This window comes from Topomyia yanbarensis, chromosome 2 (genome assembly GCF_030247195.1).
Source record: "Topomyia yanbarensis strain Yona2022 chromosome 2, ASM3024719v1, whole genome shotgun sequence".
NCBI classification, from domain to species: Eukaryota; Metazoa; Arthropoda; class Insecta; order Diptera; family Culicidae; genus Topomyia; species Topomyia yanbarensis.
This window is the reverse complement of record NC_080671.1, coordinates 151,020,734-151,046,948: the sequence shown is the minus strand read 5'-3', so window position 1 is coordinate 151,046,948 and position 26,215 is coordinate 151,020,734. Positions and strand designations below refer to the sequence as shown.

The following is a 26,215-nucleotide window of genomic DNA, read 5'->3' as shown; positions in this document are numbered from 1 at the left end:
TTTAGCTTATAATGGTTTGTTCGAAATTGTCACCAAAGAAATTTATAAGATCTTGCAAAAAATATCAAATAAATAATTTGATATTTTGTTCATGATCCGATATTCCTTCGAATTCCAGTATCATTGGGTTTTTTTTTAATGATGTAGGGCAAAGCGTTATTCTGCTGTATAGAATTCCAAGGGTGATATGATTTTGAATGATTCATTGATATTCTTGAACGAACCATATGAATCATAAGTTTGATCGGATAGACAAGATGTTTCTAGTCGTAAAAATTAAGGGCTGGATTGACATATTTAAGACAGACAAGGAAAATTTCCGGACATGAATGTCATAAAATATTTTCCAGTAGTATTTTATAGTATTGAAGTACAGTTTCAATTAAAACGAAAAACGTTTATAAAAAACTGAGTTATTGTCGTTACTAACGACTCACCTTTTTCAAGTCTTTACTGCTTCAAATTTGAATATGGTTAGACTTAATTGGGCCATATGGAAACATCACAAAACAAATAAAAATAATGTTTAGGACAGAATAATTCACTAACGATCTACTTTGTATATTCCTAATAGCAAATCACCAAAGTAGCCTTATCGATGATAAGCCGAACGCGTGATACTCTAGACTCGAATTCCTGGAGCTCATTGTACAGTTCAAACAACGCAGATCAGGTGATAAAAGGATAATAGATGGTTTATTTGTCTTAAGTACAAAAATCTAAATTCTGATACTGTGATCTTACTTTCACTAATCTAAATGCTTCTTTTAAAATATCGATAACCTACGATTAGTTTCATTCTGCTATTTACATAATGTTTGTTGCATTGCCAAGCAATGGTTTCTAAATTAAGCCTACATGTGGAGAGACAAAAATACTTAGTAGTAGCGAATAATTTGATATAGATGATAAAATGGACGAAAGGAGTTAATTGCTACCTGATGCACAATATTTACTTTTTAAGGAACAGGTTTGGTTCACTGAGATTTGCCGAGTTAAGATCCACGAAACGCACCAAGACTTTTCCATGCGCAGTATTAGTACGTTATTTTACGTTTCATCGAATTTGGTTCAATTTTGCCTCCACATATTCATAGGTGTTATCGGTTGGAGTCACGGCTAGGCCACCGTTGTCGTAAGCATGATTATCTCTCCAGTATTCCGAAGGATAGCCGCGACTAACGGGAGTTGTAACCGTTTGCATGGACGCAGCTCCGTCGTAGATACTTGAGGTACCTACTATTGACACCGAAGGGGGTGCTGGAAGGACGCTGTTGTTGTTTGTCGTATTCCTGGCACTGAGCTTTGGACTTTTAGTGTGATGATTTTCGTGAGTGTATTCCATGGCCGGTGGGTTAGCTTTTTCGGTGGTACCGATAAGACGTTTCAAGGCTTTACAGGACAGGTGACCATTTCTCCTGCACCACCGAACTATGATAACCGCTACCAGGATGGCCAACAAAAGCAGGATCACCGCAAAGATGATAATTGTGGTGTACAGATTGTTTTCTAAGGTTGCAATTCTTCGCAGAATTAAGTAATCTGAAAAAGAAAAATAGGGTATATTAATATATAATACGAATAGTTGTAATTATGTATGTAGAGTTTGTTTCACAACTCCAAATGTAACGAAACAGAATTTTCGAACAAAAAATTGAACTGGCCGCAGCACGGAGATACTTTTTCATCGAATTCGGGTTTGTTTTGGCCTTTTATATATATATATATATATATATATATATATATATATATATATATATATATATATATATATATATATATATATATATATATATATATATATATATATATATATATATATATATATATATATATATATATATATATATATATATATATATATATATATATATATATATATATATATATATATATATATATATATATATATATATATATATATATATATATATATTATTTTCGATTTGATTATGTTGTTTTGTTTGCATTACATTTCTAATTATTGGGTGTTCAGCCACAAGTGGTGACTTTTCATCCATATTGTTTACATGATTCAGTTAATTATTATTAAGATATAATATGCTTTCGCAGTTAAGTATTTTTATTTTTTTAAACCTACTTGTCTTGTGAATAAGGAGCTAAACTAACTTATAAAATATAAAGAGAGCTAATCGTTGCAATTGAAGATCGGGAGTTGCTTATAATACTGTTCGTCATAATTTCTAATGTTTCTATGTATGCGAGTCTGTGCAACTCAACACTGTGCTAAACCAGGGAGGACGCTTCAGAAGCATTTTCAGAATTTTATTCTGAATCCTTTGAAGCGTTTTCTTCCTAATAGCACAACTTGCCCAGATTGGCGCTTCATATAGCAAATATTTGATTATAAATTAAAAGTTTGTTCTTTAGGCAGAGCCTAGGATTCCTATTTATAAGAGGGTATAAACATGTTATATATTTGTTGCATTTTGTTTGGATTCCTTCAATGAGATCCTTAAAAGTGAGTTTTTATCGTAAATCAAACCCAAGTATTTAACTTGATCTGACCACGTTAAATTCAAGCATTAAATTTAATAATATGGTTATTATTTGGCTTAAGAGAAGAAGCTCTTGGCTTATGCGGAAACACAATCAATTGTGTTTTGCCGCATTAGTGAAAATTTTGGATTTTTTCAGGTAATCATTGAAAATAGTCAAGCTTCGTTGCAGTTGACTGCAGATAATTCGAAGACTCCTACCAGTGGCTGATATGCTAGTATCATCACAGAAAAGTGACTTTGATATGCTAGTATCATAACAGAAAAGTGACTTTTTACAGCCTGTAGGTAAATTTGGAAGATCAGAAGTAAAAATATTGTACAGGATTGGTGCGACGCTTGATTCTTGAGGGACGCCTGCTTTAACGGGTAGCTTATTAGATTTACAATTCTGATAAGAAACCTGTAGGGTTCGGTTAGTAAGATAATTTTTAATTATCTTTATTATGTAAATTGGAAAATTGAAATCCCACATTTTGGCAATTAATCCTTTGTGCCAAACACTGTCGAAAGCTTTTTCGATGTCTAGAAGAGCAACTCCAGTGGAATAGCCCTTTGAGATATTTGCCTTTATCATGTTAGTTACTCTAACAAGTTGATGAGTAGTTGAATGTCCAATACGAATTCCAAACTGCTCAGGAAGAAAAAAAGAATTCTCATTGATATGTGACATCATTCTAGTTAGGATGATTTTTTTCAAATAGTTTACTAATAGAAGAGAGTAAACTAATTGGTCGATAGCTAGATGCTTCTGCTGGGTTTTTATCTGGCTTCAAAATAGGAATAATCTTAGCATTTTTCCATCTTTCAGGGAAGTATGCTAATTCAAAATATTTGTTGAATATTTTTAATTAAGTATCTCATGGTGATTTCGGGAAGGTTTTAAGAAGAATGTTGAAAATTCCATCATAACCTGGAGCTTTCATATTTTTTAACTTTTTCATGATGGATTTGATCTCATCATAGTTTCTTTCAACAATATCGTCTATAGACAATACTTGATTTGAAACGTTTTCATATTTTTGTAAAACTTCGGTTTCAATAGGACTCACAACGTTGAGATTAAAATTATGGACGCTTTCAAACTGCTGAGCAAGTTTTTGAGCTTTTCTTCGTGTATAAGAAGTATGTGGTCATCTTCCTTCAAAGCTGGAATTGGTTTCTGAGGTTTCTTAAGAACCTTAGAAAGTTTCCAGAAAGGTTTAGAATTTGGCTTGATTTGTTCAACCTTTTTCGCGAAATTTTCATTTCTTAAAAGTGTGAATCTATGATTAATTTTTGCCTTTCTCATATAAAGAAAGACTATGCAATCACTGTAAAAATCGACTTTTTAACCGAGGCCCGGAGGGCCGAGTGTCATACACCATTCGATTCAGTTCGTCGAGATCGGCAAATGTCTGTGTGTGTATGTGTGTGTGTGTCATTTAAACTCACACAATTTTCTCAGAGATGGCTGAACCGATTTTCGCAAACTTAGTTTCATCTGAAAGCTATAACGCTCCCATAAGCTGCTATTGAATTTTTAGTTGATCCGACTTCCGGTTCCGGAGTTACGGGTTGAAGAGCGCGGTCACACAGCAAATTCCCATATAAACTGGTACCACCATGATGTTAAAATGATGTAAAACATATTAAAATTGATGTAACATTACTCTAGTTTGCGGGTCTGGATCACTAAAGATCAATCAAAGCAGCTTTGACCACATTGGCCACCTATGACGGTTCATGACGCCCCCGGGGAACTCGCCAAGTTCCTAAGCTAATATCACACCCATTCCCCAACGAATTCTCTACCGATTTTTACAAACTTGATTTCAAATAAAAGATACAGTAATGCCATTGACTGCTGCTGAATTTCATTCGGTTCTGACTCTTGCTTCCGGAGTTACAGGGGTGTTAGTAAGGATACACTGGAATTTCCCATATAAATCGGTACAATCGTAATACCTCAGAGGCTAAAAACTATTGAAATGGTCATTAAATTACTTCTAATCGCAGATCCATATCACTGATTGCTAATCAAACATTCTTTGAATATATTGTCCACTATCGACGATTCCGGAAGTCTGGAATTCCGGGCATATTCCACAATTAATGTCACATCGGTTCTTCGGTGATGACTGACCCGATTTTCTTAAACCAAGTCTCAAATGGAAGGCAAAATATGCAGTTGAATATTGCGTCGCCGCCCCTCCCCCCGTCTTGCCCTTACACCTCCCTCCTTCATCACTCCCCTCCCCTTGGACCACCTTCATGCTCGCATTTCCTTTATCCACCCCGTATACCGAAATAAGATGAAGGATTTCTGACTCATCCTCCACTCCCACTCTACTAATCCCCCATTCCCCCCACTTTCAAACCCATTCCACCAACATTTCAAAATATAATCACATGAAGATAACATTGAACTCATGCTGATTAAGCTAATTAAATATTATTCTTTTGCCCTTCTCATATAGAAAGGTTATGCAATTGCTCCAAAAACCGACTTTCTAACCGAGGCCCGGAGGGCCGAGTCTCATATAACATTCGACTCAGTTCGCCGAGATCGCAAAATATCTTTGTGTATGTATGTGTGTATGTATGTATGTATGTTTGTGTGTATGTATGTATGTATGTATATATGTATGTATGTGTGTGTATGTGCGGATTTGTTAACAAAATGTCCACATCGGTTTCTCGGAGATGGTTGAACCGATTTTTACAAATTAAGATTCAAATGAAAGGTATAATATTCCCATAGGTTGCTATTGAATTTCATTTTCAACCGATATCTTGTTTCGGATTACGAGTTGAAGAGTATGGTTACAAAACAAAATTTGTTGATTTGTCCAATCGGTATCTGAGAATTTTCTGAACCGAGTTTGACAAACTTAATTTTAAATGAAAGGTCCATCAGCTGCTATCAAATTTTGTCTGGATCCGAGTTCTGGTTCCTGAATTACAGGATGATACGTACGATCACGCAGCAAATCCCGATTCTAACGAATTCTGCGATGAATGTAAAAAGGTGAACGCAACTGTTGAATTTGTAGATCTAGGTCCCCAACATTAATTCAAATTCTCTTTGGCTACACTGGCCACCATCGACGGATCCGGAAGCATACAAATTCAGAATAACGGTTATATTGGTTTCTCGAAAATGGCTAAACCGATTTGATCAACTTAGTCTCAAATGAAAGGTGTTGCGTCCCCGGAAACTGATATTAAATTCCATATCCATCCGACTTCCAGCTTCAGAGTTACGGGTTGTGGAGTGCGATCACATAGAAAACTCCGATTCAAACCGATACCTCGATGAATGCAAAAAGGTGCTCTTATATATACTTACCAAGTGTAATAAGGCATTTCCATAATGTTATATTGTACGAACCAGCTATTAAATCATAGTTTGGAGAAATGAGAAAGGCACAACTGCACCTCTAGGTGGATTAAAACAGGATTTTTTAGTAGATCCTGATAAATATATTTCATAGCAGAATCACGAGAACGTTGATATTGACGTCTTCGAACATTCTTCAAGCGAATCAGAAGTTGAAGATCGTCGTCAATAATAGGAGCATTAAATTTTTTCTGTGTTGTTGGTGCTGATAAATTTCTAGCATCAACTATAGAATTACTTAAATTTTATAATGCCGTATCAATGTCAGCTTTATTTTGTAAATCAAGGTCATGATTAAAATTATTCTCAATATAAGTTTTGTACCTTTCCCAATTCGCTTTGTGATAATTGAACACTGAGCTAATGGGATTGGAAACAGCTTCTTGAGAAAGTGAAAAAGTTACTGGAAGATGATCAGAATCAAAGTCAGCATGTGTAATCAATTCGCTACAAAGGTGCCTTTGATCTATCAAAATCAAATCAATTGTTGATAGATTCCTTACAGACGAATAGCACGTAGGACCATTCGGGAACAAAATTGAATAATAACCAGCAGAGCAACCATTAAAAAGTAGTTTACCGTTGGAATTACGGTGTTTGGCGTTAAAATCACCGATTATGAAGAATTTCGAAGAAATTAATTTGCTCGCCAATGCACTGAAACAGCAAATAAGCTGAAGCAATAAAAATGATACCAATATCAGTTTCAACTTCGATACCCAAGCTCTCGATCACCTTGGTGTCAAGAGACGGCGTAACGGAATGTTTGATCCTGCGATTAACCGCTATTGCGATTCCTCCGCCGAATCCAACAATTCGATCAAATCGATGAATAACAAAATTAGAGTTACTCTTCAATTTCATATTTGGTTTTAAAAAAGTTTCGGTTACAACGGCTATATGCACATTATGTATCCTCAAGAAGTTGAAAAAATCGTCTTCGCACGTTTTTAATGAACGAGCATTCCAAATTAATAAATTTAAATGATTATTTAAAGTCATTGTTAAATTTTAATTTCATTACAATTTTGATAGCAAATTCCCACCCCGCTTGAAAAGCTTCAAACATGGAGGTAGAATTTAACATGGCAATCATCATAGGTAACATAGAGTCTTGTAGGTATTTTAATTTTTATTCCGTTACGCTACCAAGATCCATTGAACTAAAGGAAGCGTTGGGTGCAAACGAGTTTGTAGGCGTGGTAACGGTAGCCGTTATTTTGGCCTTGTTACCTGCCACTGAAGCATAAGATGACACACCATTGTAGGATGGTGTGACGGAGATAGAAGAAGTTGTTAATCTATTTTGAATCGGATTAACACGTTTGGACGTGTCTTCTTGAAGTGTACCTGAAGAAGTAGGTACATTTTTTTATTTGTTGTTTTTGTTGTCTAGAACGAGAATTCATAATTTTTTCTCGAACAGGACAACCCCAGAAATTCTATTTATGATTTTCGCTACAAGTAGCGCATTTGAAACTTTTTGTGGTTTTTTTTTCACCGGACAAGTATCTTTCGTGTGCGATTTATCACCACAGATCATACATTTGGAATGCAAATGACAATTTTTGTGCCGTGCCCAAAGCCTTGGCATCCACGACACTTGGTCAGATTTTGAATTCTGCCCCCATGTCGTCTATATTGTTCCCACTTTACTCGCACGTGGAACATAAAACGTGCCTTTTCAAATATTTTCAAATTATTAACCTCATTACTGTTAAAATGAATTAAATAAAGCTCCTGGATAATTCCAGAGCGCACTGGCGTGTCATCGCCGCTAGCCTTTCTCTTCATAAGAATAACTTGGGAAGGAGGAAAGCCAAGTAAATTTTTCAATTCGTTGGATATTTCATTCAAACTTTGACCTTTTGGTAGCCCTTTCAAGACAGCCTTGAATGGTATATCTGTCTTGAAATCATATGAATAAAAATTATATAACTTCTCCGTAAGATACTGGAGTAACTCGTTTGTGGCCAATCAATTCCTCCGCTGTAATTCGACATTCTCCTCTTCGACCAATCTGAAAAGAGATTTTCACCTTCGGAAAGATCGTCGAAAGCTCAGTTCGAAAGGCTTTGAAGTCGGAGATCATTACTGTTATAGGCGGAGGCGTTTTCTTCTCATTGGCATTATGCACAATGCGAGGAAATTTAGAAATTTCATCAGGGTGGAGAAGATACCCTTTTCCGTTTAGCTTTAATTTTTGGCACACGGCCTTTCTGGGAGGACCCAGGCATGTTGGAAGAATTAAATATTTCTTTAGGCTGAATTCTTCTTGAAAAATGTTTTAGTCTTGAAAGAGACTGAGAGTAGAAAAAGTAGGTAGTCTTGAGAAAGACTAATTGTCGAAAAAAGACTGTTGATGTTGAAAAACTCTAGTTAAACCAGGAGCTTTCAAGATTTGTGACCGGTTCGAACGAAGGTTCAAGCCGGTATGGTCTTGTGGTCTTCACTATCATCAATACCCAATGTGTATCCTCGGCAATGCACTGTAGTGTCCGCATGATACAGTCGCAAATTGGGTCGTTGTCGCGATTTAGCATATCAGAATGTGTCTCTCGTACCCTCACTTCCATTTGGATTTTTCTCCGATTCCCACTAATAGTATGCATTGGTGATGCAATTGTCAGTTCTGTTCTCTTGTGTTGTGTATCTATAATTAATATAACATTCACTAATAGCCCCAAACTCTAAGCCTTATGAAGGGTTAAGTATTCCGCGTAAGCGAGTGGATAAAAAAGGATTGCTTGCGAGGGGTTGCTTTGCGCCGCTTCGGATCCTTGGCCTAGGTTATGCGGGAAAGCTGCATTGTACTGGCTTCGCAAGACCTAGAGCAATGTACAAATCTATTGCTCGGAAAACGTTCATACATTCAATAAATTGTCGTCTTTAAAACTTCGAGATAACTACAAATGAGAATGCTGTTAATTATCGTCTTCAAAGGGTACCGTAGAATGTTTTACATTATATAAATTTCGAAAGAACAGTTCATGATACAAAGGGAACATAAGCAAATAATTTAAATTATTGAGACGCTGGCATGAGAGGCGACAAATCACTGGTGGATAAGCTGGGGCGTGTAGAGAAATGTTTGGGCACGCGTTATCATGACGTCGTAATATTTGATTAACTTTTCCCGGCACTGTGCTTAATATTGCAGTTGTGGTGCAAAGTGAGTTGAAGGAAGCCGACTGAAAAAAACAGTGGTTTGTAAGCGATGTAGCGCAAGCAGCAAAAACTTACCAAGTTTTCGGGTCAAGTTCTGACTAGTTTGACACGTTTGGTAATTGGCACAGCGTAGATAAATGGAATTTGAATAATATGTGTTTTGATATGAAAATTACATGTGCAGTATAAATTCGAAAGAACTAAAAAAATTTAAGATAAGCATCGGTCTCTTCACTTTCTCTGTTAAACTATCGGCTTCTTGGCCTTCGGTCTAATGCCTAAAGTCTATTTGGCCAAATGACCTTCGGCCTAATGACCTTTTGCGTAGCGGTTTTCTGCTTAATAGTCGGACACCGCCAAAAAGGCTCGCAGCATGTTTTTTTCCTGATCAGGAAATAAAGACATTTTCAAATGTAATTCGAAACCTTTATGAAGGGGGCGGTTCACCTCCCAAAGTCACCCCCTTGTGCACGATCCTCGCCTATACTGTCGTCGATGCTGATGACCTGGTGCTTACGTCTTTCATCTTTGTGATTTGTTCCATCGTTTAGTGTACCCAGTATTGGTTTATAATTTACTTATAGCATTTAAGGTAGTACTCTTCGATTAATTGTATAGAGGTACCTCAACTTAGGCACTAGCTTAGTCTTTTCACTAAGTTAGTGTCGGATTCTTATGAGATGAAGTCGAAAGGCGAATTCCATAACTAATTTGGCAATAACCTATTCGTTGGTGGGATACATCAAACTGCCGGATGTTGCACGATCTCCAGATCTTTTCCGGAGAATTATTAATCTCCTGGTGGACGACTGTCAAAACGAACGCGAATCACACCCATTTTGCAATCATTCCACTCATCAATAAAGCCGGTTTGGTTAAAAAGATTTATGCAGATTGAATGCATCCATTAACATCGATTTACAGTCGCTTGCAGTGATAATAAATAACTTATATTCTCGATGCTTGAACTAATGCCTAGTTTCAAATAATTTTTATATATGTTTTGCAAACTAAAAAAAGGTTCTCATCAATACGATACCCGTTACTATAATGGTTTGTTATTCTCAGATGTAAATCTAAAACCAAAGATATAAATCACAGAACAATGGAGACTGCAGTATATCGCAGACGTTGCCCGGCAGCCTACCTTTACACTTTTTGCTGCAATCGTATCTGGTCTCTCGCTGAGTACATATCTCACTACATTGGGCACATGACAAACTGTGAGGATCGCAGTACTCTTCTTCCGGGCAGGGTTTGTTATCGTGACATGATTCTTCCGATTCGGAGTCTGCCTCCACCCTCACAAACAGGACCGGTAAAACAATCAACACAGCAATGATACTACATCGGATTATTTGCGATAACATTTTGCGTCTTTGAAAACGAAAATGACGACAGTTGAGAACGATTTATCGGGACTAGGAACGGTACAGCAATGGGCACGTTTCAAGAATTGCTCCCTTCAGATATACAGCACGCTCCAAACTGGTTTTCTATTTACTAGGGTGTTAAATCGACATGACCGACGTCGTTTTAGCTCGACGAGAAACTACGAATTTACACGTAATCACACAAATGTTTCGATCAGTTTTCGACAAACTATTGGTGAATCATCAATCTTCGTGCAGATTCTAATATCTTGTACCAATTTTGCACTTGCACTCCAGTGGACTGTCCTTGGTTGGCCCTAATGAACAGGTTATGCCCGAATCGGAAGACCGAGGCCTAATTTTCCCCACAATCGACTGCGGTACATAATTGACTGAAATTCTCCCATTGATGGGAAGTCACCTCCGGTTGGACTGGACCACAGTTAACACACACCTGAACTAAGTTGTACCTGTAGTTGAGCCTACAAGGCATCTGTTTGTATGGCTTATCCAAACTGCGATACTGATGCATGGATGAAAAAAACAAACTTCCTACATGTTTGTTGTTCATTCTGAACCAACCAAACCGAACCAGCATCAGAGAACGATGCCATAGCGATGGAATGTAGTGCTTCGTTGTGGTAGTGCGGGAAAGAAATCGGGCGGCTAGTCTGTCTGCGCACAGGTAAGCACTGGTAGGTATATAACAACAGGCTCCGGATGACAATACGAACAGGTAGGCAACAGGTGGAACTAGATTTTTCGAACAATGTTATTTACTGTATATGGTGCATTCCACGCAATGGTGTAAATACAACAGACACATTCCTTCGTGACGTTACAATGATTTGACGAATCTTCATTCCATAAATATGTTATAACTTTATCAAATGAACGCCTATATCAAAACTTATTACATATTCAGAAAATAGACAAAATTTCACGAATAAACTGGAAGAGGGTTGTTTTATGACCAATAATGTAACGTGATGTTACAACGCGAACCTTCAACGTATTTCATTAAAAGTCAAAATATCTGCTTTATAAGATTTTTTATCAAGAACCAAGAATCAAGAATCTTCTATGAAGTATTTCTAAATAACTTACGAATAATTAGGTGTCATTAAATATAAAGTTTATTGTTTTGTTTCTTTTTAAGCATCTTTTACTTTCGTGACGTTACAACGCTCCTTTCTCAGGAAAAGCGATATTTCATTGCGTTGCAACGTCACGAAAATCTTCAACTTTTCTATAACTCTGTAAATCACGCTGGTGCTATTGCTTTGAGTGAAATTTTAAATATTTATTACATATAGACATGTTAATGATATTTTACTCGAATAAACATATGGGGTTGTCCAAAAATCACGATACAGTTTATTTTTTAAATTGTGGTAGAAATAATTGATCAATCGAAGATTTTTTTCTTTCATATCTGTTATGGATAGATTTGAGCCATTTGACACATTTATTTATTTGATACGGCTCAATATGGTAGTTTAACGGAGCCGGAAAGTAGGTTTTATAACATATTTCACAAAAGAAAATAAACTGGTAGTATTGCTTTGTTTAATTTGGAATCAGGTTCCCGATCCGAGTTTATAGTATGGTATTTGTATTGTTCGGCTTAAACAAGTGGATTTATATGAGGAAGCGAGCACAATTTAAGTGCCAGACAATCGATAGGGCTCAGTACACTGAAGTATTGTATATGTTATAATTACTTTTACTTGAGGAGACGACCAGATGAAGATCTTATAAAAAAATAGTTATAGTTACAAATATTCAGACGATTTAGTGTGGTCAACCAGAAAGGTCTCTGTAGCCCCAACTATAGCGTTGCAATCTCCCGTAAATTCGAATAGATAATCGTCCTTAACAGACTTAACTTAATACCACAGGAAATTCGATGATGTAGCTGCTTCAACGATGTATTTCGGTTTGTAACGGAAGAATTGGTTGGTACCTGACTGGCAGCACGTGCGACTACAACTGTGGTCGCGGACAACCTTATAACAGGCGTCTCCGAAACTCTAGCGAAATCTTCTTCCAGCACCAGCGGTTGCTCATTCGGGGAGCCATTCGCGTGAGTGCCGGGGGGTCATGAAATATAATGTGACGTTGTACAATCGTTTATTAAAAATACCTCGCCCAGTGCACTCGAGTTTTGTAGATCGAATCTTATATAAAAATTTGTTTATTTTCTGAATCTATAATTAGGTTTGATGAAAGATTTCATTTGAAAAAGTTATAACATATTTATAGAATGAAGGTCAAATCGTTGTAACGTCGTCGTATATAACCCCTTAAGCACTTGAGGGTATACATTCTGAATTTATAGATATTACGCTAGTATAATTTACTGTTTATGAAACAACTTGAAAGCGTTTTAACAAACCATTCAAAGTAAGCTTTAACACTATATCTGAAAAATCATTTAAGCGTCTTATAAAAGTTGATTTACGTGACGTTACAACGCAAAGTGTATCCTGTTGTAACTTTTGTTCCGCACATCCAATAAAAGAAGTTGGAGGCATTTTGGAAAAGTATTTTTAAATACAAAGAGAATCCGGAATATAAATTTGAACAAAATTGTAATTTTTCGATGAACTGAATAAATATGCATTTTTCGTGATGTTACAACACAGAAACAATCAAAACTTCTATTAGTTCAAATAAAATTAGTAGTCAAATATGAGTGAAAATCTTTCTAGTTTTATTATTCTACACTTAATAACGAACAAATTCCTTTAAACAGATTAAAATTTCAATAATAGTTTCATGAAATAGAACTTTTTTAGTAGCCAATAATTCAGAAACCATTTTTCCGTGAATTTCAACTTACTTTTCTATATATTTTTCAACTATTTGTAGAAATGTTCAAAATTTGATTACATAATATTTCAATGGTTTAAACACTATCGAAACGAGAAAAAAAATTGTGATACCAGAATAAGACAAAACAAAAACACCCTCTGGTGTACAAGCCCGCGGAATGTGTCAACAAAACAATTGACTTTCATTTCAACACGGAAAATTTTTATTTACAAAAATTTTGAATAAAGTGCCATGAATTCTGGAACAATCACGTTTTTACGTTACGAAAACACGACCATGAACAAAAATCATGTGTTTTATAATTATTTTCCTTCAGTAACGGCCGCATAACGCTTTTATTAGTGGAAACATTTGTTTTTGTTTTACTCATAAAACCAAAGGTTAACTCATGATGTTGTTCATAGCTTTAGGAACATTAGTTCACAAAATCAAAACATTCTGGATATTTTCTCGTGAACTAGCTTACAAAACTCGGAATTTAATTCATGAATCCCCTCAATCCTCGTGAACTAATTCATGATTCCTAATATATTAGTCATGATCCAATATCCGCACTCGTGAAATAGTTCACACAATTATGAAATATTTTTCATGTATTCGTAAACTGGTTCATGCATCCTAGCATAATATTCACGACTTACTATTTATGCTCGTGAAATAGTTCACAAAATCATTAAATATTGCTCAGGTATTCGTGAATTGTTTCATGATACTTAAAATAATAGTTACGACTTACCATTCGTGATCGTGAAATAGTTCACGAAATCATAAAATATTATTCAAGTATTCGTGAATTGATTCATGATTTCTAGGATACGTTTGACAATTCGTTCCCGTCAAATAGTTCACAAAATTATGAAATATTATTCATGGATTCGTGAACTAGTTCATGATTTATAGTTCATGATTTACGATTTATTTTGTGTGCTTGTAATATTTAAAATATATTCCTTATCATTTTCAATTTCATGCAACATGGTAATGAAATGAATGGTAATGAAATTAGAGGTAATATTCGTGGAATCATTTTTGTTCTATGCACTTTTTCATGAAATGTACAGCTGCTAGCGGTCAGTAATAGGTACGAATAGTAGATATAAGAAAACTATTAGGGTGATGTCTTGACATCAAACAAAAGTTGCGTTAAGCACCACAAATCTAATTGGTGAAATAGTTCACAGAATAAAACTGCTGATATCATAAACATGAATCACATTATGCCACCTGTCAAATTGAAATGTAAGCTCTATAATAAAATGTCAGGATAACGTGAACAGAATTTACGAAAATCGTAACAGAGATCTTGAAATCATGAACATAAACCACACTATTCGTGACAAAAATGTCAAAAATCGTAACAAAAATCCTGAAATCAAGAACACAAATAAACATAAATCTCTACACGTGACTAAAATATCACGACAACGTAAATAGAAATCACGAAAATCATGACAAAGTTCCTGAAATTATGAACATAAATCGCATAACTCGTGATTAAAATATCAAAAATCGTGACTAAGATCCTGAGATTATGAACATGAATCACTCTACTCATGACTAAAATATGACGATAACGTGAATAAAAATCACGAAATGCGCGACTATGATCCTGAAATCATGAACGTAAATCCTGCCAGGCTGACAGAAAAATCCGATAGTAAACTCATGAATAAAATAGCACGGTAATGTGAAGAAAACACAAAAGTCGCGAATAAACTCCTGAAATCATGAACATCATTTGACTGTCGGCTGTGTATTCCCATATTATGAACAAGAATCATAACTAAACATAAACATGTCTAGAGAACAACTACAGTAACCCAACCAAACATTCGAATGTAACGCCATGTATATATTCGGGGTGAACTAGTTTTTTAGAAACACAAATAATTTCATGAATACGAGATTTATTATTCACAATTTCAGGAAATTGGTCACGATTTTCGAAAATCGTTCAGTTCACGAAATCATGATCTTTTGTTCATGAATTTATGAACGGATTTTTGTCCGTGAACGTAGTCTTGTTGTGAGTGTTTTCACATACCGTTAAAATTATTTTGTAGTTGTATATTTATTTTCATACTAATATTTGGAGCATGAAAATAAATATAAAACAATATAATATAAAATAAATTTCCATGACTTGAGAATGTTGCTAACGTTGTCGGGGTGTCGCGTCACATCTTTCGAAACCCGATGGATATATACCATTCGACCGTTTCAAAGGTCCTCCAACGGTCCCAGGGTAAGGATGTGTTTGCTATGGATGGCTGCTTCAAAGGAAAAAAATTGTCGAAATTCACTTTGAAACACCTGCTTTATCAAGCCATATGTACTTGTGGCAATAGTAGTGGACCACGCATGACAAAGGGCACCATGAACGGCCAAATTTACAAAACTGAGTGCCTCCAAAAATGGCTTTTGCCGTTTTTGAGAAAGTACGATCAAAAATATTGGCCTGATTTAGCATCATGCCACTATTCCAAAACCGCACAAGAATGGTATGAGCCTAATTTGATTGGTTTATGCCGAAAAACATAAACCCGCTAAACAACTTTGAACTCCGCTCGATAGATTTGTTGGACCATGATTAAGCGCGAACTTTGGAAGACTACGAGAAAGGTGAAAGACGCAAAGGTCATGATTAGGAAGTGGACAAAATCAGAGAAAGTTTATCGGAAAGAATTTTACAAGCTTTAATTAAGGGCGTCAATCGAAAATGTCGAGGTTTTTAGTCAAACTCTTTTTAAAATTTAGTCGACGTATGCAAACTGAAATAAATATATGGTCAAGGCTCTTGTCTGTCACGTTACAAGTTTATGCATATTTCATAAGATAAGTCCGCAAAAATGATAAAATTAGGTTCCATCTTAGTTGCACATTATTAGGGCCCCTAATTCCCACAGTTTTTTCTGCAGAACGGTTTTTACTTTATTAACTGACGGCGCCGGTGGTTGAGTGGTAAGCGTGACCGCCACTCATTCCAGTTGGCCTGGGTGGTCGCACAAGCTCAAGCTCAAGAACGGTTTTCACTTTATTAACATTTTGATACGTCTGTCACTTTACGCAATTTTCGCAGTGAGCTTACCTGACAAAATTGAAAAGTATGTTCCGTTGGCCCCCAAATTTGCGTGAACGCAGTCCTAAGTTGAACCTTGGAAAACTAATAAGAGTTTGAAATATAGCTTTCCTGAATAAAAGTTTTGTTTTCGATTTTATGGAGTATTCTCAATGATCTGTCATATTACAACCAAAATCTGCCACGTTACAGTTGTGTATTTTAATTGAAGGAAGCACAGTGAGAGTGGCAGATGCATTAGAAATCCTTTATCGTATTTTGGTATGCGGGGTGGATTAAAGGAATTCGGGTGTCGTGGTAGTCAAAGGGGGGAGTGCTGAAGAGGGAAAATGTAACGGTAAGTGGGGAGGGGGGTACCAGGATTGACGCTAGTAACATCCTGATTCTAACAACACGGCTGCCTCCGTCCCAACAAAACCCTGGCAGGTCTCCGGGTACGTTTAAAACTCGTCACCATTTAATTAGTGGTACCAGGTTTCGTTTGTAGCATTCCCGATTTTACGCCGACCGGCACTGAACACTACTCCCCATGAAGGATAGTGTCAACCCTAGCATGACCTTCCTGCTACTAAGATTTTAGTATGTATAGATAATGATGGGATCACGAGAGGCGACTATGTACAACGAGTGGAGATAGCGGCCCGGAGTTGGGAAATTTGGAAAATGGAGACATCCAATTAAACAAATGAGGAGGACGTGATTGGGTTTGCAAGGAGCGGTAAGTTGCAGAGATCATCAGTTACGCCACTAGTAGCCACAGCGAGTACCAGCAGCGGCTTGGTACAGAGTGAGTCACGAGGAACCAACGTGTGATAGGGTTACCGAATCGAGTGTTCATCTCGAGATCAGGTAGCGACACCACCCAGAAGGACCCACATCTTGGGGAGTCGTACTTGACGGAGGTGAGGAAAAAGTTCAACGAGTTCGTGAGTTCGTGAAGGACAAGCACAATGTGCACAGCAAGGTGAAGCAACTAGTCACGAGTATCAAACTGGCCGTAACAGCTGCTGAACGCGATCAGAAGGCGCTCTTGATGAGAGCTGAATCAGCCGAAAAAGCTCTGAAGGAATTCGCAGAACACGCGATGGCATAAACTGGGGTCACACCGAAGAATTACCACAATACTTGCAGACGATCCACTATACCATAGGAATGTTGAGGTGGATCGCCAGCAAGTACTATGCAATTGGTCGGCGAAATTGTATAGTAACGCGGAGAGTGAGGACTGGCGAGCGGAAGTGGAAGATAAAAAAATTGGACAAGGACCTTTTTGTGGAAGCACTTCGTGCTGACAGCGTGGCTCCAATTCCGAACGCCGATGAGCTGTCGAAAACAGTTGCTAGGGCATGCGATGTAACAATGCCGAGGAAAATGGAGCCGACGAACTACTGGCGTCCGGTGTACTGGTGGAACGAAAGGCTCAGCATTCTCTGGGCTGCCTGCCTAAAAGCCAGAAGACGCGTTCAAGCAAGTAGACGCTAACCCCTGATGCAATGCTTACCGTGTTGTTATAATCAGAATCAATGGTCCAGTGATGCCAGTCGAAATGTGCGCTGACAAACTGAAAATTATCGTGGAAGGTCTTTTCCCGAAGCACGACCCAACCACATGGCCGCCTACACCGTATAGCTCCTTATAGTGGTAAAAGGGCTGAAAGCGAGGAGAGCTCCCGGACCGGATGGTATCCCCAACGTGGCACTGAAGACTGCGATCCTGGCGTTTCCGGACATGTTCAGGATAGTCCTACAGAAATGCCTGGACGATGGCTGCTTCCCGGATAGATGGAACATCCAGAAGCTGGTGTTGCTGCCAAAAACAGGGAAACGACCAGGAGATCCAGCATCGTATCGGTCTATATGCCTGCTGGTTACTCTCGGCAAGCTCCTGGAAAGGGCCATCCCCAACAGGCTGACGACCTACGCTGAAAGTGAGAACGGACTATCGCAGAAGCAGTTCCGGTTCCGGAAAGGGATATCGACGGTGGACGTCATCCGCACAGTCATAATGAGCGCGGAGAAAGCATTGAAGCAAAAGAGAAGGGGTCATCGCTACTGCGCTTTGGTTACGGTCGACGTGAAGAATGCGTTCAATAGACTGTCGCGTGCAAAGTTCTGAAAAATTACTTTCAGAACCGAGTACGGGTCTACGAAACGAACATGGGGCAGAGGCCGATTAGGATCACGGTCGGAGTACCTCAGAGCTCCGTACTCGGCCCAATGCTCTGGAGTATCATGTATAACGGAGTGTTTACACTAGAACTGCCCAGGGGAGTTGAGATCGTCGGCTTTGCAGATAATGTTGTCCTGACGATAACCGGCGAGACCCTTAAGGAGGTGGAGATGTTGACGGCAGAGATAATAGGCATCGAGGAAACCTGGATGGCTGACGTCAAGTTGCAGCTGGCACACCACAAGACCGAGTTAGTGATGGTCAGCAACTGTACAAACATCCAGCGTGTCTAGATAAGCATCGGGGGACAATCCATCCCATCGACGCGTTCGCTGAAGCACCTGGGTGTGATGGTCGACGATCGGTTATATTACAACTGCCATGTCAACTATGTATGTGAGAAGGCTGCGAGGACAACTAACGTATTGGCAAGGATCATGCCGAATCACGGAGGAGAAAGATGCAGCACGAGACGTCTCCTGGCGAGTGTTTCATCCTCAATACTGTGGTATGGCATACCGGCCTGGGCTGCTTCACTGAACTCGAACCGGACGAAGTTGACAAGCACGTTTCGCTTAATGGCTATTCGTGTCGCGAATGCGTACAGAACGATTTCGTCAGAGCCGGTATGCGTAATTGCCGGGATGATTCCCATCTGCATCACTCTGGCTGAGGACGTGGAATGCTACCAGCAGAGAAATGAACGTAACACAAGGAGACTGGTCCGAACTGACTCGTTGACTAAATGGCAGCATGAGTAGGACAACGCAGAGAAAGGAAGGTGGACCCACCGACTCATCCCAAATGTGTCTGCCTGGGTACATAGGAAGCATGGAGAGGTGAACTTCCATTTGACGTAGTTTTTGTTCGAGCATGGATGCTTCCGGATGTACCTACATCGGTTTGGACATGCTTCGCCACCTCTTTGCCCGGAGTGTGTAAACGCGCAAGATTCGAAGAAGGCCGAAGGAGTATGCCTGGTGTGACAGTGGACAATATCGTTGAAGAGATGTGCCACGACGAGCATATCTGGGACGCTGTCAACAGAGCGGCTACGATTATTCTCTCCGAGCTGCAGAGGAAATGACGTAGGGACCAACGGAGTAGCGCCATTGGCTAGAAGGCCGCTGTGAAACCACAAATCGGGTTTCGGGAGAAATTCCGCCGCCGGGGAACTCTCCGACCATGTAGACTAGGTCCATCGCCGGGGACCAGTTGAGTATTACGCGACATAGCACCGGGTTCTAGTGTCGTCGGGGTGCCAGTGAACCGGACGTCAGGCTTTACCGCAATCGCCGGACCGACCTCGACACCATACCGGGCAGCTCGTGCGTAGGGTAGATCCTCCGCCGGGGACTACACCGAGTAGACCGCGTTGAATAGCTAGTAGTGGGTCGTTGGGGTTCCGGTCAACCGAAAGTTACGCTCCACCCAGAATCGCTGGATGGACCTCAGAACCTACTGGCTGGCCCGTTGAGTAGGCTAGCGAAGCGGAGAGCTAAATGGCTAACGAAAGCGAACATCAGTGTCAGGAGCAATCTACCGCTGGGGAATTCGCCACCATGGCTTATCTGACAGAATCGTGACGAAAAGGGAAGCTAATTGGGTCACGAAACAAACACCGGTGCCGAGAGTTGCCGGGGAACTCTCAATCGGAGTAGGATAATATCCGAGTTGATCTCGACAAAGCTGGGAGCTAAATGGCTCAAGGAAGCGGGTATCGGTGTCGGGAGAAATTCCTCCGTCGAGGAACTATTGGTCGGAGTAGGGTGAGTTCACCGTCGGGGACTGTCCAAGTAGATCGTGATAAGGCCGGGAGCTGAATGACTCACGGAAACAGGAGTTAAATGGCTCAATGAATCAGCACCTGAACGGCTTAGACGACGACGTAATAGATGGAGACAAAAAGTAAGAGAAGAGTCAAGAGTTAAATCAAAGGTCTAGCCATTTCATGAACCAAGTCAGGCTTCGAGAAGAGCAGAAGAAAGAGATGCGACGAAAGCACAACGAAACCCCCTCCTCCCCACGAGGTAATACCTTGACGTAGTACCGTGGGGAAGAAGAGTATAAAGAGTAAGGAGTATTTTGGTGGTTAGGCACGAACGTGAGTCGTGCAGTCGTCCCACACAGTGCCAATACACTACAGGCCAGACTTTTGAAGTTTTTTAAACTTTACTATAAAAACACAGACATTTGCCGAACTCGCATAGCTATCTATAGGAGAAAGGCAAACAGGTTGTTTTTTCATGGTAAGTCTAAGGGAGACGCATGGTAGTGTCTGATTACCCTGATGTGACGTAATTTATGGATGACTCTCAGAATTATTAACAACTAGAAAAACGTGTATTCTATTAAAAATCTACTTTACTTCATTATTTGGAAATCTATTTTTTAAATATGCACTTCATAATCGTAAATGTTGTAGCCACCCGAACTACCAAAATATTGAATTGATACAAAAAGCTCTAAAGGCATCAAATATTGAGCGTCATAAAATTACTCTACAGTGAAGTTTTCGTCAAATTCGGGCAACTTTTAAGGGCTTGTCCTACTTTTGTATAGAGGGTAATGACTTTGTGTAAGTTTGTCCGTGAACATACCATCGCTTCAACCCTGTTCGTTTAGAAAAAAAAACAACACGCACACATCTATTAGAGAAATATTTTCAACACTTTTACAGAGACTCATTGATTCATCATCATATAAAATCACAACACAATTGTACACGTTTTTCTGGGCATCATTCGGAGGTAACCATTGAATTGAACAGCTCGAACTTCATGCGCGAGCTCGGTCCAATAAGAATTCCATTGAGTATCTTCGCTTGTTTTGAACATCAACAACAGACTCTCTTGATGACCACAGGTTATGCTCCTTCCATTATTTCTTGCTGCCGTACTTCACTCCTCTGATTCGTCTCTATTTTTACCCCATAATTATTTCTTGCTGGTTTCGATCTGATGGAACTGTTTGTCGTTTTTTTTTTTGTTTTCCCTTCATTTTACGGCCTTAGTTTTACTACACCCATCAAAGGCGAGAGCATTTTACGCAACCACCGCACGGAGAGCTTTCTACCTGATGGGCGCGCAAGTGTGTAGCATCCGTGGGACGGGGAGGAAGTCGTTATTACAGCAAAAAATTACCTGTTTGGCATACGAGAAAAATAATACAGCCTCACATCACCACTGTGCGGACTAGGCTGGTGTTGGTTAGTTTTCGAGGAGCTAAGCCACAAGAGTCATTATCGTAGGTGAGCTGGCAGTGGAAGGATCATATCCGGATTGAAGTTGTTGAAAAGGTTTTTTTGCTCGTTTTAATGGTGCATTGTGAAAGGTACATGAGAGATTATGTTGTACAATTTACGGTTGATCGCTGATTGAAAGACGGTGAAATCGAACAAACGATTTCAATGACGTCAACAAGCATGGTCTAGAGAAGATAACAAGTGACGAACCTTACTCGTTGAAGTCACTAGCTGAAAAAGGATTAATGACGCGTAATTATGGTGCTGTGTATAAGTGTGTGATGTTGCGTGAAAATTCCGATCACCGGATAACACAAAGAATGGAGTGCACGGTTATATCTACGAGAGCAACCTAAGCAAGCAACCTAGAGTTACAAAAGCGACATCGACATTCGCTGACGGCGACCGACTTCAGAAGCTTTTTTCCAAAAAAAAAATCTTATGGTAAAGGCATTTCTAATTTCATATGAATTCATCAATTGAACTAAAACCATCTTATGCTAGAGTATCTTTTGAGTAAAGAAATGCCTATTTAGGTTATTTTTGAACAAAAAACCTTTCCACCACTGTACCGACATCACACCGCTCCGCCTTTGCGTGAGAGAATTTTTGTTGCCCTTCGCTTTGCGTCTTGCGATAAAGTTGAAAACCTCATTTCCTCGCCTTTCGTCTATCATGATCCAAATCGACTCTGCCCGGTAACCCATCTCCTCTCCATTGTATGAGAATTTTCCCAAGAGCTGTGTTTGTAATTCTCCTGTGTGTGGTCAGGTTGCGATCCACCGCGTCCATTCCTCATCCGCGCTTGAATGTACTCGAAGAATTTGACCTTAACGGTGTGAAAGAGAGCTAGAGTGTGGCGCAGAGCTAAGTCGAACCAACGCCACATGAAACATGAGCCCGTTTCTCTGGATTATCTGGAGCGAGTTGTAATATGGAGTGGCTTCTTGTGTGCTCGCGATTGCCTACATTTACTCACGGGGTTCCGATGTTTTGCGGCTGTGTGCGGTTGACTGACGATGGGATGGAAATCGTTTCAAGAAATGGCTTCATGTTTCGGGCTGGAATTGGCAATGATGCCGAATTTGGGGTGAGATAATAGACGAAAAGATGTTAATTAGCGAAAATGAGATTGTTTTTTTTTTCGGGGGAGAAACAGGATCGAACAAGTGCGAAATGTTGCTGCTTCAAATAACTCTGCGATCTATTCCTAGTGATGCGAACGATGTTGGTAACTTAACACTTGTATGAAATTTGATAGTTTCATTACTGGAACCGTCATTAAATCAATAATTCGCTCTATGAATTTTAACACAAAAATTATTATTGCTTTTCTCAAGTTGTATATTATTTCGATCTCCAGACTCTACCAAAGAAACCAAATCACGATGACTTTTGACGTATGATTCAATGAGATAACGCAACGTTAATATCTGAGAATTCATGATCACGACTGTAATAGACGAACTCTTTACGTTATTGTGGTAAAAATATTCGTATGTTCAACAGAAATTCAGGTTAGTGGATATTTTGTTACAACTTATAAGAAAAATTTTACTGGTGCAAAATGGGCCACAAATCGATTTTTTAATAGCAAGTTCAGAACTTATAAACCGTTAGTACTAGACATTCAGTGTTTTCGGAACAAATTCTCTACAATAGGTACCATTCATTTCGGGGAAACAAAATTGTGGAGGGGGGCTTTCTAGATTTTTAAATTTAAAAATCTATGTCCTGAACGAAAAAATATATAAGAACACAATCCAGCTTTGGTGAAAATGTCGTAACTTTATTTTCAACGAATACTATTTTACAATGTTTTGCCTTGTTTCGTTTAGGGTGACTCATAAAAATTCAGTTTCTACTTTCTGGAAATTGTTTACCATCATTACCCTGTAGGGTTGCCACACCTCCGGGTTTGACCCGGACACTCAAGTTTCTGGAGAGGATCTCATGGCCTCCGGGTTAGAAGTTACAACTGGACAATGAAGTGGAAAGCCGATATGAGCAGGGTTACCACATATGGTCAAGGCTTCTGTCTGTCACGTTACATTTTTACGCATATTTCATAAGATAAGTCAGCAAAAACGATAAAATCAGATTCTATCCCAACTGCACATTATTAAGGTCACTAAACCGCACATTTTTTCTACAGAAATGTATTTTCTATTATGAACGGTTTTCGTGTTATTGTCATTTTAATACGTCTGTCACGTTACACAAATTTCGCAGTGAATTTGGAGGTTGCCCGACTAATTTGAAAAAGTCTGTTCCGTTGGCCCCCAAATTTGCATGAACACAGTTTTAAGTTGAAGCTTGGAAAACAAGTAAGAGTTTGAAATATAGTTTTCCTGAAGAAAAACTTTGTTTTCGATTTTATGGAGTATTCTCAATGATCTGTCACGTTACAACCAGAATCTGTCACGTTACAGTTCAATATTTTTATTGAAGCAAGCATATCGAGACAGTCGTGCACAAATCATCCTTGGTCTGGGAACTGAGTATTAACGAGAAATTTCATGTTTATTTTAAAAAACCTATTTTAATCCACCTAGCGGTGCAATTGTGCCTTTCTCAATCATGAATCACGAGAATGTGTGCGTTGTTTATATTCATTAAAAGCTTTTAAATGCATATATTACATTTTATTATTGTACATCACATGACAACTATTTACAGGAAAATAAATCATTATTCGAGTTCTAAAATTTTGAAAAAAAAAACAGCCACGGTAATAATGAACTGAAAAAAGGTGCGAAAAAGTCCCAAAAAGTCGATTTCTATAAAAAAAAATATTTTCGAGATAACATAAAATCTCGACGTTTCATGCATTTTAAAGATGTTTGGCATCAATACGAATACGAATTCGATTTCTGAAATTTCATGGGGTCCCCCCTTTGAAAAAAAATTTGAGTTCCGGCTTATATGGGAATTTCATGTGTGACCGGACCGTTCAGTCTATATTTCCGGAACCATACAAGCGGTCCGTGCGAAATTTTACAGACATCTGTGGGGATAATATAGCTATCATTTGGGACTAAGTTTGTGAAAATCGGCCCAACCATTTCCGAGAAACTGATATGAGTTTGCTAGTTATGAAAGATGGCCGCTTTTCCCGGGCACTTCCGGAACCGTCTATGGTGGTCAATGTAGTCAACGAAAGTTTGTTTGGCCGTCGGTGACCTAGAACTGCAAAGTTAAGTTATTTGAGAGACATTTTAGCGAAATTTTTACCTTTTTTGCTTCCATCGGGGTATCGGTTTGAATCACAATTTGCTATGTGATCGCACGCCACAACCCGTAACTCCGGAACCGGAAGTCGGTTGGGGATAAAATTTAATAGCCATTTACGGGGACGCAACATCTTTCATTTGAGACTAAGTTTGGTTGATTCGGTCTAGCCACCTCCGAGAAACCGATGTGACTGTTAGTCTGAATTTGGATACTTCCGCCGGGGCTTCCGGAACCGATGATGGTGGCCAATGTGACCAAAGAGACTTTGAATGGCTGTTAATGACCTAGTACTACAAATCGAAGCAGTTGTGGTCACATTTTGGAAAAATTTTCACCATTATACATTCATTGCAGAATTTCTTAAAATCGACATTTTCTGCGTGATCGTACTCATCACCCTGTAATTCCGGAACCGGAAGTCGGATCCATTAGAAATTCAATAGCAGCCTATGGGAACGTTGCACCTTTCATTTGGGAATAAGTTTGTAAAAATCGGTTCATCCATCTCTGAGAAAAGTGAGTGAGATTGTGTTCGCGTACACACACACAGACGCACATACACACACACATACATACACACACATACATACACACACACAGACATTTGCCGAACTCGACAAACTGAATCGAATGGTATATGTCACTCGGCCCTCCGGGCCTCCGTTAAAAAGTCGGTTTTCAGAGCAATTGCAATACCTTTCTATTGAGAAAGGCAAAACATATTGGTTTTGATGAACAAACGTGAATAACTTATGAAAAGGTCGTAGTTTCACGAAGTAATATATTAAGTCGAAAAAAATCTAAAATAACTTAAAAACATCTGCATTTTGAAGCACACGTTTTCATGAGAATTTTGAATTGAAAAACTATTTTGAAATACATTCTATTACTAAAATATTTAAAGAAAAAAAATTAAATTAAAATAAAAAATTGAAATTTAAAGATTAAAAGAATTTTTGAAATATGTTAAATCCTTTTATTGTTATTTTCTCCACAATGCAATTATATTTTAAACATTTTTTATTTGCATTTTAATCTTAAACGTGTTATGTTTTTGCGTTTGGTATCTGTGAGTTATTTATTAAAAGGGCGTATTTTCACTACAAGATATTTTTTTTGAAGAAAAAAATCAAAAATTTCGGAAAATTTTTCTTAAGAGCATTTTGCTTCGAAATTATATTTAGTATTACTATTGTATAATAAAATTGT

The 26,215-nt window shown here is 38.5% G+C and overlaps 2 protein-coding genes across 5 annotated transcripts in view; one reads left to right on the top strand and one right to left on the bottom strand.

The window, feature by feature from the left end:
• Window positions 1-49: 49 nt before the first annotated feature.
• LOC131681753 (protein grindelwald) lies at window positions 50-10,958 on the bottom strand. Its single transcript, XM_058962762.1, has 2 exons — window positions 10,217-10,958; window positions 50-1,542 (listed from the first exon to the last, which is right to left on the bottom strand). Exons 1-2 carry the CDS (start codon window positions 10,437-10,439, stop codon window positions 1,058-1,060), a joined length of 708 nt encoding a protein of 235 aa, XP_058818745.1. The 5' UTR covers window positions 10,440-10,958; the 3' UTR covers window positions 50-1,057.
• A 10,804-nt stretch (window positions 10,959-21,762) lies between these two features.
• Window positions 21,763-26,215, top strand: part of LOC131681752 (GATA zinc finger domain-containing protein 10) — a 64,733-nt gene continuing 60,280 nt past the window's right edge. Inside the window, exons 1-2 of one of the 4 annotated variants that reach the window (XM_058962760.1) lie at window positions 21,794-21,861; window positions 23,136-23,289. In XM_058962760.1, the coding sequence (XP_058818743.1) occupies window positions 23,271-23,289 (19 nt within the window). In that variant the 5' untranslated portion in view covers window positions 21,794-21,861; window positions 23,136-23,270. The other 3 variants (XM_058962759.1, XM_058962754.1, XM_058962761.1) reach the window with 3 other exon arrangements.